Source organism: Danio rerio, chromosome 5, assembly GCF_049306965.1.
Source record: "Danio rerio strain Tuebingen ecotype United States chromosome 5, GRCz12tu, whole genome shotgun sequence".
Classification (NCBI taxonomy): Eukaryota; Metazoa; Chordata; class Actinopteri; order Cypriniformes; family Danionidae; genus Danio; species Danio rerio.
This window is the reverse complement of record NC_133180.1, coordinates 29,182,679-29,196,317: the sequence shown is the minus strand read 5'-3', so window position 1 is coordinate 29,196,317 and position 13,639 is coordinate 29,182,679. Positions and strand designations below refer to the sequence as shown.

The 13,639-nt window shown below is 36.2% G+C and overlaps 1 protein-coding gene across 8 annotated transcripts in view; it reads left to right on the top strand.

Annotated features, from left to right (window-relative positions):
- Positions 1-13,639, top strand: part of tncb (tenascin Cb) — a 129,666-nt gene that overhangs the window by 109,413 nt on the left and 6,614 nt on the right. For 5 of the 8 annotated variants that reach the window (XM_068221089.2, XM_073949760.1, XM_073949758.1 and 2 more), the window contains 7 exons: positions 5,682-5,804; positions 8,442-8,585; positions 10,010-10,129; positions 10,210-10,353; positions 12,873-13,003; positions 13,106-13,238; positions 13,368-13,519. In XM_068221089.2, coding sequence (XP_068077190.1) covers positions 5,682-5,804; positions 8,442-8,585; positions 10,010-10,129; positions 10,210-10,353; positions 12,873-13,003; positions 13,106-13,238; positions 13,368-13,519 — 947 coding nt within the window. Of the gene's footprint in view, positions 1-4,724; positions 4,998-5,681; positions 5,805-8,441; positions 8,586-10,009; positions 10,130-10,209; positions 10,354-12,872; positions 13,004-13,105; positions 13,239-13,367; positions 13,520-13,639 lie in introns of all 8 variants that reach the window. The other 3 variants (XM_021475994.3, XM_073949756.1, NM_001312916.1) reach the window with 1 other exon arrangement.

The window sequence follows — 13,639 nt, the reverse complement described above, 5'->3', positions numbered from 1 at the left end:
TGGCTGGTGTATTCTGGGAAATTACCTTACCCCTTGGTTTTGAGTGAGGTCTTTGTTCGAAGGGCAATCTACCCCCTTCCCTTCCGCCCTACACCTTCAAGCTAAAAAGAATTGGGACACCCCTGCACCTTCAAAGGAACACGCAAAACAAGGGGTAGGGCTAAGGGTAAGGGCTAGAATTGGGATCCAGTAGCTGTTGCCGCTTTCGCTTTTGCCATTCTTTGAACAGATTATTACTGGGCCTAATGTTAACCTAACATAATCATCCTTTCTCTATTGCACACAGAATATTTATGACCTGCTTTCTTTTGATTACAGTTACTTTTGTTGATATGATGTTACAATAACATTGCTTAAATAGGAAATAACCATTTATCTATGGTTACCTGATGATCTGGGACCTTTAGCCTGGACAAACTACTGTGTATAGTTTTAGATAAAAGAGAATAATTTTTTAAACTGTCAATTGTTTTTAAAAAAAAAAACATTTTTGTTGAATAAGAAGTGTATGTATATAGCTATATTTAGCTTGTTTTTAAACATTATTTAAAATTTGTGGCAAGAAAATAATTAGTTTAATGTGGCCAGAGGGGAAAAAAAAGGTAAATCCTTAGTGTTGAGTCATGTGAAATAAAAAAGGTTAAAATAAAATGGAGGCATGTTGACATTACACAAAATGTAAAAATTATCAATTTTAAGCATGACAGACAAATATATGCATATAAAAATATATTTTCCCAACAACAAAATTGTGGCTAGTGAAAATGGTGAGTGGCTAGTAACGTTGGAAAACTACTAGCCACAGTGGCTGTTGATCAAACAAGTTAATGTCAAGCCCTGAGTATATGAAATGCGTTAAATGTAATATATTAGAAGTAACAGCATTCAAAAAGACACATGATCTTCTAGGTATCACACCGTATCTATAAATAGCAGGAAGCAGCATTGCGGCTGATGTTACACGTTACATGACAACACCAACATCCAATCCTTGCTACAATATGTCTTTACTGTCTCCATACTGCAACACATATGCAAACTTGTAAAACATACAACACTTTATTAACACTTAAGAAGTTAAGATAACCCAATGCAGTCCACGGAACATGATTTCAGAAATATGCAAAGCACTGCAAACAAACCAACCCTCTTTCAAGTCAGCAGCTGTGAATATGTGAAATATCTGCACTCTTCCCATCTGCTGAATTACACGTTGAAGTATGCTGACATTCAGAGCACACCTGCACTGCATCATAATGCTTCCCCACACATTCACGTCCACATAATCACCGGCTCAGCCTGCAGGTGCGCCAAATGACCTCTGCCTGTCATCGCCGCTACATTTGTGTTTAACAGGCAAAACCGAGTTAGACTAATGATCCCTTTTTCATTCTAATTGACTGCGGCATTCACTTCGCATTGCTGGCGAGTCCATTTAAATCACTCGGTTTGTGGCATTTATCGTCTATACCAGCAAACCAGACAAGTTGTATTGTAGCAGGCATACATTTATTAGCCGCATACCAGAGTTTCGCCCCCTCCTCCGAGCGTCGGCCCGGGGTTTACTGCCATGGAAGTGATCCTGAGGAGTTTTTGTGGCTTCTTGTGAAGGATCTTTTCAGTATGCACGCCCCGTTTTCTGACCCTGCGCTACTTCTCATTCTTGTGCCTCACTTTCACACATTTTCTTGGCGTTTATCAGCCAGTGGCTGCAGGGGCCACAGTTGTAGCAGTCTCTCAAGTCTGCATGCAAATAGGCAGAGGAGAAGGGGAACCGATTGGATTTCTGCTAACCTCCTCTTTATCCACGCTACGTGACCCATGAACTCTCGCCTCGCTCTGTCCCGAGTGAAACAGGCTTTCAAAAATGTGCGATATTTACAAAAAACGTGCTTTCTTTCCCCCCGCTGTAGAGCGTTTAGCTGTGTCAACACTGATATCCCCCTCAGAGGTTTTAGCTGCAGAATTACTGCTTCCAGACCTTGTTCCTGTAGGTTAGCTGGCGCCTTTTCCACCTCCACAAACAGATGCCTCTTTGTCGAAGCGGAGAGACTTAGAAGGCAGTCAGATGAAAGTGATCCTTGGAGAGCACATGTTAGTACTCTTGAAACACTGCTGACACTCTTAAACAAGTGAACGGCGCTAATGAAGAGGGACAGCTCCACAGGATTTGTCCTCGCTGGTTTTCATTTGCAACACTTTTCCACATTCAGCAAATGTCTTTTCTGTTTCACATCATCCAGAGCTTTGGAGGAAGAAGAGGTTCAAGCTGGTCGAGGAGCTTTTCTTCTTCTCTTCTTTTGAAAGTTTAGTTTAGGACAACGGGCCTCTGTTTAGGCATTGTTGGCTTGGATCAATGCAGCATTGTCTTTTAAACATTTAAGTGTGATCTCATTGTTTGGTGTGATATCTTTATTGAGTTTCCATAATTTGTTCATGTGCCCTCTGTGTAGTTGATCCCAACACAGAGGCTGATCAAAATTTAATCAATTACAATTATTGTCTTTTTTTATTCAACAGGAAAAATCCCAAATTTAACTTGAAAATGTAAACAACAGCATGCATTTCTTCAGAAATATTGCATTCAGATGCTTGCATTTTTTTTCTCATAGTTTATTAAGTTTATATAGTTTAGTTAATGTTAAATTTCAGTTTTTCTCAATTGCTTTAATACAGTTCTCAGATCAGAATTAAAATTCTCAAAACTACTTGTTCAATTATCACATTATTGTAACACTTGTGCACATCAAAAAAGAAGTTTCATTTCTTTTAACAAGTTGCAAATGCTTGCGTACATCCATACAGCAATTTTCTGCTGTTTCCTACATTATCAGTTGCTTATGTCATGTTGATCAAAATGAATTGTAATGATTTCTGTCTGAATAGTCTCACCCCACAGCATTTAGGCGTTAGTTCATAGCATAAGCCTTTACATCCAGAGTACACTGTTATATTGACATGACAACATGGCAAAGTCATTTGACTGTCTTATCCATACACAATGACATAAAGGCTTGTAATTTCAATGACACTGACACATTCGTTGACACAGATATGTAGTTTTGAGAGATGAACTAAGGATTTTTAGCAAGAGACTGCCTTTTGCACGTAATCCATGGTATTTTGCTATTTGTACGCGTTGTTTTGAGAAATGCAATTATGTTTTTGTGTATTTCAATTCTGATCTGAAAAATGTACCAAAGCGACTGAGAAAAAAATGTAATACACAATGATTAATAATGATGTATTATTTTAATATATTCAATTAAATACATCAACAGCCTGGATTGTTAGTTGTCGCTGGTTCTGACTGTTCTGACCAGCCTTTAGAAATGAACAGTAACTATTTTAATTAGGTGTAGTTACCATAGTAAGGAAATATGCTCATTTTGTACATGATAGATAGGTAATGGTTATCAGCTGATAGATATGGGCCAGTAGGGGCCTTCTGCACCTACTAGTATCTACATGGTTAATCAGCTACAGATCACATACAGCTGCAGCCAGAAGTTAACAAGAATTATTTATATTATTTATTAAATTTCCCATTAATTGAATTTTATTAACAACCCCAACCCTAAACCCAATCCTCAGTAATGTAAAAACAAATCTGGATCTGGGGTCTTCTCTATTAGTATAGCTGATTAACCATGTGGATTGATGATAACAGCCTACTGGCCCATATCTATCACTGATAACGCCCATTCAATCGAGTGATAACATTCGAAGCAGGTGTAAATATGAAGAAACTAATTAGTTTGTCATGTTTTGTCAAGTAACCATAATTTTAAAATAAAAGTCCAAAAAAAACTACAACACATTTCTTAACATAACTTTAAAATAAAAGAAGCCCAAAGTCAAAAATATTTTTAAAGTCATGTTAGAAAATTTTAACATTGAATAAAGAGCAAAACCTTGATTAGGACAAAAAACTTTTCACACTTACGACTAGGACATAGTTAATCGACTGAATTTATGTCATTATAATGTAAATTAAATTAATTAAAGTGTGGGTAAGGATAGTATCTTGATACATAAGAAAGAACATGAAGACAAATCCACAATGTATTAAACTTAGACCATATTCTGGCAGAAACAAGACTATTGTTAAAAAACAATGCAGCACTTATGTGGTCAAGACATCCGAATCCTTTATTTTCCCCCCGTTTTACATATCCACACCACAGCAATTGTTTCTCTAGAGATATCCCTCTCAGAATTCATATCAGTCATTGTCACCGGTCTTCCTGCAAGTTCAGCAAAAAAGAGATAAAAATGCATTTTCAGGATGAGCCCTTCTGTCAATGTGATTATAATGGATATGTCATTGTCCTGGAACGACTCTGTCTTGAACTCTACGTGACTGCTATTATATGGCGATACAATTATGATGGCGCAACCTAATATAATGGTGGAAAATTCATCAATGTCAATTTTTTTTTCTACTAACCAACAGATCTCATTCCATATTCTAATCCAAATATGTAAATTAAATTTCTTGGCTCACTGATTTCAGCATTGCCTGTCATAGATATAGAAACAACTGATAGATGACTGAACAATTGATTTTATTTTATTTTTTAAAGAAGGCTATTTTCATGCATGACTAATGCCATCGCTGATTAGTCTCAAACAAGGGAATCCACATTTAACCGTTTAACCTCTTTTTAAGTACATGTCACAGTTTACAGAGAAAAGCACAACTTTATTATTTTGTCAACCAGAAGCCGAACCTGAAGTGGAGCATATTACGGTGTCGGACATCACCCCGCACAGCTTTAAAGTGACTTGGACAGCGCCAGAGGCCGTCTTTGATTCATTCGCTCTCAAAGTCCTCGATTCAAGCGGCCTGGGTCGACCTCACCAGATCAGTGTATCTGGAGACAAGCGAACAGAAGCGGTCACAGGTCTCAATGAAGACACGGATTATGAAATCGAGCTCTTTGGGATCATTTTGGGACGGAAATTCCAGCCCATTTTCACTGTAGCTCGCACAGGTATTTGGATATTTAAAACAAGCTGGTGGTGGAACACTTTCTTCTTCATTTCCAGTGTTTTAATGTCTGTCCATCAGTAGATTGGTTTCATCATCGCTGATTTCATGGAAAACGCTTTCATTTATCCATTACCTGCTTAAATTCAATCCGTTGCTCATTACGCATCAAGTTTCATCCAAGCATTCTCTCATCATGCTTACTTTCTTTGTCTCTTTTTTGCTGTGTGTTTGAAGGTTTTATTTACAGAGCGGGACCAACTATTTTGTGTATTTGTCCTGGTTGCGTGCCTGTCTCTGGCGATCTTCTCTTGTGCTAGTGAGCTCCACTTTCCACTTGTGTCTGATGTTGGCATGTCACACTATTGTGTCTGTACTGGGGGCAAGTTAATCTTCTTGCATCTTTCACGCGAGATTCTGAGGTCCAGCTTTGAGAAATAGCTTTAAGGCCAGGCTCTTTGTCTGTGTGTCCTTTATCTGTAGTCCTCACGTCCTGAATGTTTACTTTGATGCATCTGTTTGTTCAGCAGGATAAATGGGCTAGTTCAAGAAGTTTCTTCACACTTCGACTGTATTTTTGTTTCTGGGAAAAGGCTTTGTTTTTAACTCCTATTTGTGAAATGCTTAAACACGCAGTTTTTAACAGTATGTTGTGGTTGCTTGTTCTGTGTGTGTCATTTCTCCCAAGGGCTTGGAACACCGAAGGGAATACGCTTTTCTGATGTGACCGATACATCAGCTACTGTTCACTGGACTATGCCACATACCCGTGTAGACAACTACAGGGTCATCTATGTGCCCATTCAGGGTGGTAAGTAACATGTCATCTTTGTGGTTCAAAATGCAAAATGCCTTTAAAGTAGCTTGAAAAGTCCTTTGTCCTATTTTAATAGTCATAAATTCGAATGCTTCTATATAAACTTTTGCCTTTTCTGCTGTCAGACAATGTGGCCTATTAAGACAGATATGCAGTCATCTAGGTTTATAAACAAAACATTGGCTGACAAAATAACCGTATACACCAAACGAGTTGACGCCAATGGCTGTGGAAAAAAGACCTAATATTAAAGTGAATAGCAAAAAGCTTTTTGTCAATGAATAGCAAGATGCATTAGGATTTTCTAAGAAATAAATCATAAATTTGTCCCATGCACCACAAAATCTTTGTGTTAATGAAACACTATTAGTACAGTTGTTCAATACGTCTGACACTGAAATATATACTATTTTGATGAATCAAGATGAATGAAATGAATTGAAAAAAAAACACAATATTCTCCATAGAATTTTACAGACAGAAACTTTGGTTGTCAAATGAAAGTTTTACAGACAAATTTCAAGAGGAGCGCGTGATATGTTTGATCGTGGCTGATCACGACTGGCCTCTCATCCATAATCAGGAATAATCCAATCAGGGGTGTGTTTCTCAAACAATGACTCACAGCTGAACTATCATAGTACGATACATCGTTTGGGAAAAGAATGATGTAGTGACTAGTGTTTCCCAAAACCCGTAGTTTCTCTGTTGCAGATCCATCGCTTGAGCCATGTTAGTTATAATGTAAAATGCCCATTATGATGCTCTAAACAGGGTGGGTAACAACTTCTTTAGAGAAGAGCCCCAAAATTTCTTTGTGCAAATTATATTGTTTTACATGCATTTGCTTAAAAAAAAATAAAAAATCCAATATTATTTTTGGTAAAAACCAAAAATATGCACTCGCTTTCTATATTAATTGAAATATATGTAAAAGGCACATACAGTGCCTATGTTTCCTTTACAGATATTATTGAGAACATTACATATTCTAATCTCAAACATAAAATGAAAAGTTAACACATATTCTAATATCATATATAAATCTTATAAATAAATAAATAAATAAATAATGAGGCTGTTAAATTAAATTGAAATTAAATGTAATATTTATTATTCATTAGGAAATAAAAAAATACTTTACTACTTTAACCTTTAGCTACTTTAATAATAATATTAATGATGATGTTGATTAATTAGAATATTGTTGATTTATTTAAAAATTTTTGAAAAGTCTGCTTTTACAATTTGACACATCCAAACCACTGCAGAAATCTTCTAACTAACAGGCCTATGTCATATACAGTACAGATACTTATTAAATAACCTACTATAAATTAAAAGCATTAACATATGCTTTGTTTTTTTTCACAAGCTTTGGAGACTTAAAGTAAATTCTGCTATTTAATAAAAGGTCACTTATAGCTTTCGTCATGAGCTATGGCTGGGTTCAAAATGACATCACGTTTTCAAAGTGCACTGCCAAGGGTGCGCAATTGTAAACATGAAGATTACTAAAACTGAATTGTAAAAATACTTTGAAAGCAAATTACACCTAAGAGTAAAGACTTTAATGTTTTTTTAAGTTTAAATGTTAGTCTGTTCTAAATAAATAGGGAATAGAACACAGCCAGGATTTTTGCCTCTACAAGTTTGCGAATGCTTGTTGGAACGATGGATTTGGGAAACGCTAAATTAACAAACTATGTTTGTAACGAGAGAACATGCAACCTTAGTTGGCTAACGATGTTTCGTGTCTCGAGACCTACCTGATCTCAGACCCTCTTATATGCTTGTTGACCAGGCAGAGGCCTGGGCTCAATTATCTCTGAGCTCAGGGTTCTCTTCCCAGGACAGCATGCCAAACCTGCTAATAGCGTCAGGCAATTTCTAAGCGTGAACTCTTGAAACACATCATGTATTTTTATAGTACCTCAGGGAAGAAAGTGCATGAAATGTATTCAATTGTAGCAATTGCTTATCTTGGTTTCTTACTAATTATGCACTTTCCTAAAATAAAATTTTGGCTTGATTTTGTCCAGACTTTCCAGGCTTCCCTTTTCAAGTTTCTATTGTGTACCTCCAGAACACTTGAGACACACTACACATGTTGCATAGGACCATATTGTGTGTTTTTTGGCTTAATGCTAGTCTCTATTCACAATATAGATAAGTTCAAACTTGAATGAAAATTCATTCTCAGAAAGTGAGACTTGACTGTGTGGTTTTCTATGAATTTGGATGGCTGCCTCCTGGCACATCATTGATTTATTTGTACTTCCTCGGTTTATGATTTCTCATAAATTGTTTCTTATGTAATATATTGCATAAGTTGAGGCGGAAATTCTCCCAGACTGCTGTTTTGGCATCATAAATTGATCTATTCGAAAAGATGCCCCCCAAAGGTCTCATAGTGTCCTTTTGGCTTCTCTGTGATCTTTCCCGGTGTTTAGATTAGTTCCTTCTTCAGTAATGTGAAACTATCCGTCGATATCATCAATCAAACACTCTGTTTTATCCATCAGGACAGCATTCTTGTATTTCACCATTATCAATCAATTACAGAGAATGCTGCCCTCTAGTGTGTTAAGCGACGAGTAGCTGATTGCAGGTCTCTGTCTCCCCCTGCAGGCAGTCCTCTGACACTGAGAGTGGATGGAGGAGAGTCTCAAGCCATGCTCTCCAATCTGACCCCTGGTGTCACCTACCAGGTCACGGTCATCGCTGTTAAGGGCTTGGAGGAGAGTGAACCCGGATCTGAAAGGGTCACCACAGGTATAGTTCAACCTAATTTTATTATAATCTCATGAAATGTATGGTCAGGAAAGCTCTAACTAATATAATTATCACAGCAAGTGAATAATTATGACTATTGATTAAATAAGCAAAACTAATTAAGATAAAAATGATATATATAATTTTTCTCTTACAATATACATTTAGTCAGTCGAGTCCTATGTTTAGAGCTTTATACAATACAGATGGTTTGAGAAAATATTTAGAGTATTAAACAAGTACAAATCAATGTTAAAACTATATAAACACTTATTATTTTAAATGTAGGTTTAATTTTGTACTTTGGTTGTGTCCATTTTTATTATTTTTGTTTTAATAATATAGAAAAAAATCTTTTTAGCAGTTTGGTTTTTATTTAAAGTCTAAATGAAAAATTGTAGTGCACCATTTAAGATCATATTTAGGTTTAATTTTAAGATATATTTAGATTATAATTATTTAGATTAAGATTACAAAATTTATTTATTGATTTATTATTATTATTATTATTATTATTATTATACATTAGGGGTGTGACGAGATGAGACAAGAGAATTGGGTCAACAGAATTAGAGGAGACTAGATTTTTACACTATTTTTAAGAAATCTTCATCTGTGTGTGTGTGTGTGTGAGCGCATGCTTAGAGATGTGTCTTTTACTAACTCTGTAAGTGCACATAATAGTGTCCGTGTGTGTAGGTCTTATCCTGTCGCAAAATGCGGCTAAAAGACCTAAACGACGGTAATATTTTGATTTCGTTCTTTGCTCTACACTTCAATAATGCGACCTAAATAGGAATACTCCACATGTCTTAATTACATTTGTTTAAAACGATTACGACTTTAAGAATATCTGAAGTGCTATGCCATTGCATGAATATGTAGCATGGTTAATGAGTGTGGCTGCAGTTGTAGCCTCTGTTGGATGCGGTAGCTGCGGACCTCTAGTTTAAAAAAAAAATTTGACTACGTCACACTCGCCCAAGCAACCGAGTGACATGCGCAACTCTTGAGCCCAGCCTGGTGTGTGCAAAGCACTTGATTTGCAGTTCAAATCAAATCCTGCCTCCGACCTGCCTCCGACTTTCAGTGCTAAATTCACCCTTATGCTCCATCAAAACAACACAACACATGAGACAACTTTTCACCTCGATGAGAAATCTCGATTTAATCTTGTGAGATCTCGTCATACAAGATCTTGTCACATCCCTGTTATAGACACATACAAATTACTAAAAACAAATATAAATGCAACTGCAAAGTCAATTTAAAAAGCAGCTCGACAGAAGGCAGTAATATGGAGTCATAAGTTGTACACATTTTGCTTTCCAGTCTGGCAGAAGCCTAGTAATGGCCTCCAGGCTGTCTGAGTGGTTTTTGCTTCTCTCATGTGTGTGTGTGTTTGTGTATCTGTTGGCCCTCAGCTCTGGATAAACCTCGAGGCCTGACAGCAGTGAACATCAGCGACACTGAAGCCCTGCTGTTGTGGCAGCCGTCCATCGCCACTGTAGACGGATATGTGATCACATACAGCGCAGACAGTGGTAACTCAGACTGTCAGTCATTATTCTTGCGGAACAGAAGGAAGCAGTGAGTCTCAGTTGTGTGTTTTGTTGTTTGTCAGTGGCTCCGGTGATGGAAAGGGTGTCTGGGAACACGGTGGAGTTTGAGATGAGCTCCCTCACTCCTGCTACTTTATACACTGTTAAAGTCTATGCATTCCGAGACACAGCCAAGAGTGCGGCAACCAGCACTGACTTCACTACAGGTGAGCCGATGGACACACTAATACCACAACACATCTCTGCTACTATATTCTACCAGCTGACCACTTCTGATGAATGAAAATTATGAAATTATTTATTTTGCCCACTACCAGAGTTAAATTGTAGAACTACAGTTGAAGTCAGAATTGTTCTCCCCCCTGTTTATTTTTTCCCTAATTTCTGTTTAAAGGAGAGATTTTTTCAACACATTTCTAAACATGCTAACTCATCTCTAATAACTGATTTATTGTATTTTTGCCATGACAGTAAATAATATTTGACTAGATATTTTGAAGACACTTCTATACAGCTTAAAGTGACATTTAAATGCTTAACTAGGTTAATTAGGCAGGTTATTGTATAACAATGGTTTGTTCTGTAGACTATTGAAAAAATGTTATAGCTTATAGGGGCTAATAATTTTGACCTTAAAATGGTCTTTAAAAAATTAAAAAGTGCTTTTATTGCTGAAATAGAACAAATAAGACTTTCTCCAGAAGAAAAAAAAATATCAAACATACTGTGAAAATTTCCTTGCTTTGTTAAACATCATTTCATTCATTCATTCATTTACTTTTCGTCTTTGTCCTTTCATTAATCTGGGGTCACCACAGCGAAATAAACCGCCAACTATTTTTATGCAGCGGATGCCCTTCCAGCTGCAACCCATCTGTGGGAAACATCCACACACACACATACACACACTCATACACTACGGATATTTAGCCTACCCAATTCACCTGTACCGCATGTCTTTGGACTGTGGGAGAAACCGGAGCACCCAGAGGAAACCCATGCGAACGCAGGGAGAACATGCAAACTCCACACAAAAACGCCAACTGATCAAGCAAACTTCTTGCTGTGAGGTGACAGCACTGCCTACTGTGCACTAAACATCCTTTGGGAAATATTTAAAAAAAAAAAAAAACAATTCAAAGGGGGGCTAATAATTCTGACTTCAACTGGAAATTCATTAAAGATGTATTGTGTCATAATAATATTATTCACTTTAATTATGAATTAATAACAATTATGAAGATTTACCTCAGTGTCTTTTTTTGTATTTTATTTTATTTTATTTTACTTACTGGGTTAATATCTCAGATTTGGCTATCTTGTATATGCTAATTTGTGAACCTGGGCCTTGGTCTTAAATTGCATGCATATATTTTTGCCAATTGCCAAAAATAAAGTCAATGTGTCAAAATGATACGTTTACTTTTATGCCAAAAATCATTACAATATTAAGTTATGTTTCGAAGATTATGTTGTATAAAGACTTTATGTGTATGTCCTACTGTAAATTGTTAATAACTGTCCAATTTTTAATTAGTATTATGTATTGCTAAGAATAATTTAGACAACAAGAAGCAATTTTGTCAATATTTAGATTTGTTTTAAAATTGATATTGTTTTATCTCAGTCAATTATTGTTCTGTTGGAAAGCTTATGTATTGATATTTCATGTGATGTATAATATTTTGAAAAAAAAGGTTACATTTAGTTTTGTCCAGGGTCAAATTTAGCATTATTCAATTATATAATTTAAAACTATATAATAATATTTTATACTTTTTTCAGAATCATGATTGAGAATTTGAATAACTCTTATTGAATAAGTATTTAAAAATATTATGTTAATGAGAATATTTTACATGCAGTATTTCAACCTTTTGAAATGTTACATCAATAAGGTTGTGCAAAAATACTGTAAACCATATGTAGAAACATGATAGATGTACTTTACACATGGAAATCATGGTTTTGGAACATTGTAATGATGAAGAAGTTTTAAGAAATGCTAGTTCCTATGAAAATTATTATCATGGTTAAAAAAACATTCAATTGTAATTCATGTGTACTTTTTCGTAAAATCTGCTATTTTAATTTTTAAAAATTACTCTTAAGATGTAACAGGGTGTCCACGGGTTCTTAAAAAGTATTAAAACTTGATAAATCAATTTTGAGACATTTAAGGCCCTAAAAGTATTTAAAAGTCTTAAACGCTATTTTACAAGGTATTAAATTTTGTATTAGTATGCTAAAGTTTGCCTTTAGAAATATATTGGGATGCTGTGTTGAAATCAAACAAATCCTGCTAGATTTAACATCTTGACTTAGTTTACTGCAATAACCAGGGGAACATTGTTATTCCGGCTGTTGTAAAGGCACCACCTGCTCAATTAACATTTTTATTCAATATATAAATACAGTTTTAGTTTAGTATTCATTTCTTGCAACCAGTATTTAGTAAATATACTGCAAGTTAGAATGTCGGCAGTGTTATTGGTTAAAACATAAAGTGGTGATGAGGTCTTAAAATGTATACAAAGAGTCTTCAAAGAGGTCTAGAAAGGTATTGCATTTCAATCTCTGATTTCTGTACATACCCTGAGTAAACTTATTTCTTGCTAATAAAAAAAAATCTTTGTCATTTGTGCATTGTCAACTAAATGCTTATAATTTGTATATCATTACTCATCCTCAATACCACTTTGACAACTAATTCCCCCTTCCACAGATGTTGATGCCCCTCAGAATCTGGCCGCCAGTAACATTCAAACAGAGACCGCCATGTTGACGTGGAAGCCGCCAAGAGCAGACATCAGTGGGTACATCCTTAGCTTTGAGTCCGCTGATGGTGTAGTCAAGGTGAGAAGACAAGATCAAATTAATGGCCAAGCATAATTTACAGATGTTTATTTGACCCTATTATACTGGAGTTTGCTCATTTCTTTATTTTTCATTGCTCAGGAGGTGGTCCTCAGCCCCACAGCAACATTTTACAGCATGTCCCAGCTCACCGCCTCCACCGAGTACACAGTAAAACTGCAGGCCATCGCTGGACCAAAGAGAAGCAGAGTCATTTCTACAGTCTTCCTCACAAGTGAGAAAACAAAACAAAATGACAGTTTTATTACACGGTTACAAGCTCATTTAGTTCAGTTGTGGATGTGAAGATGCTAAATTAAATGAAGCGGCACTCGGACAAACACTTTTTCTTTGTTGATCATAGTTGGAGTGCTGTATAAGCATCCTAAAGACTGCTCGCAGGCTCTGCTGAATGGAGACACCACCTCAGGCTTGTACACCATTTACCTGCGTGGAGATGAGAGTCAACCCCTACAGGTCTATTGTGATATGACCACCGATGGAGGCGGTTGGATCGTGAGTCATACTTTTTTGAATTACTGCACACTCAGGATAGGAAAATGTCTTATCAACTGGAATGTTGCAACAGTGTTGAGTAACAATGTGTGTAACTATTGCTTTGTACTCTGTCACAGC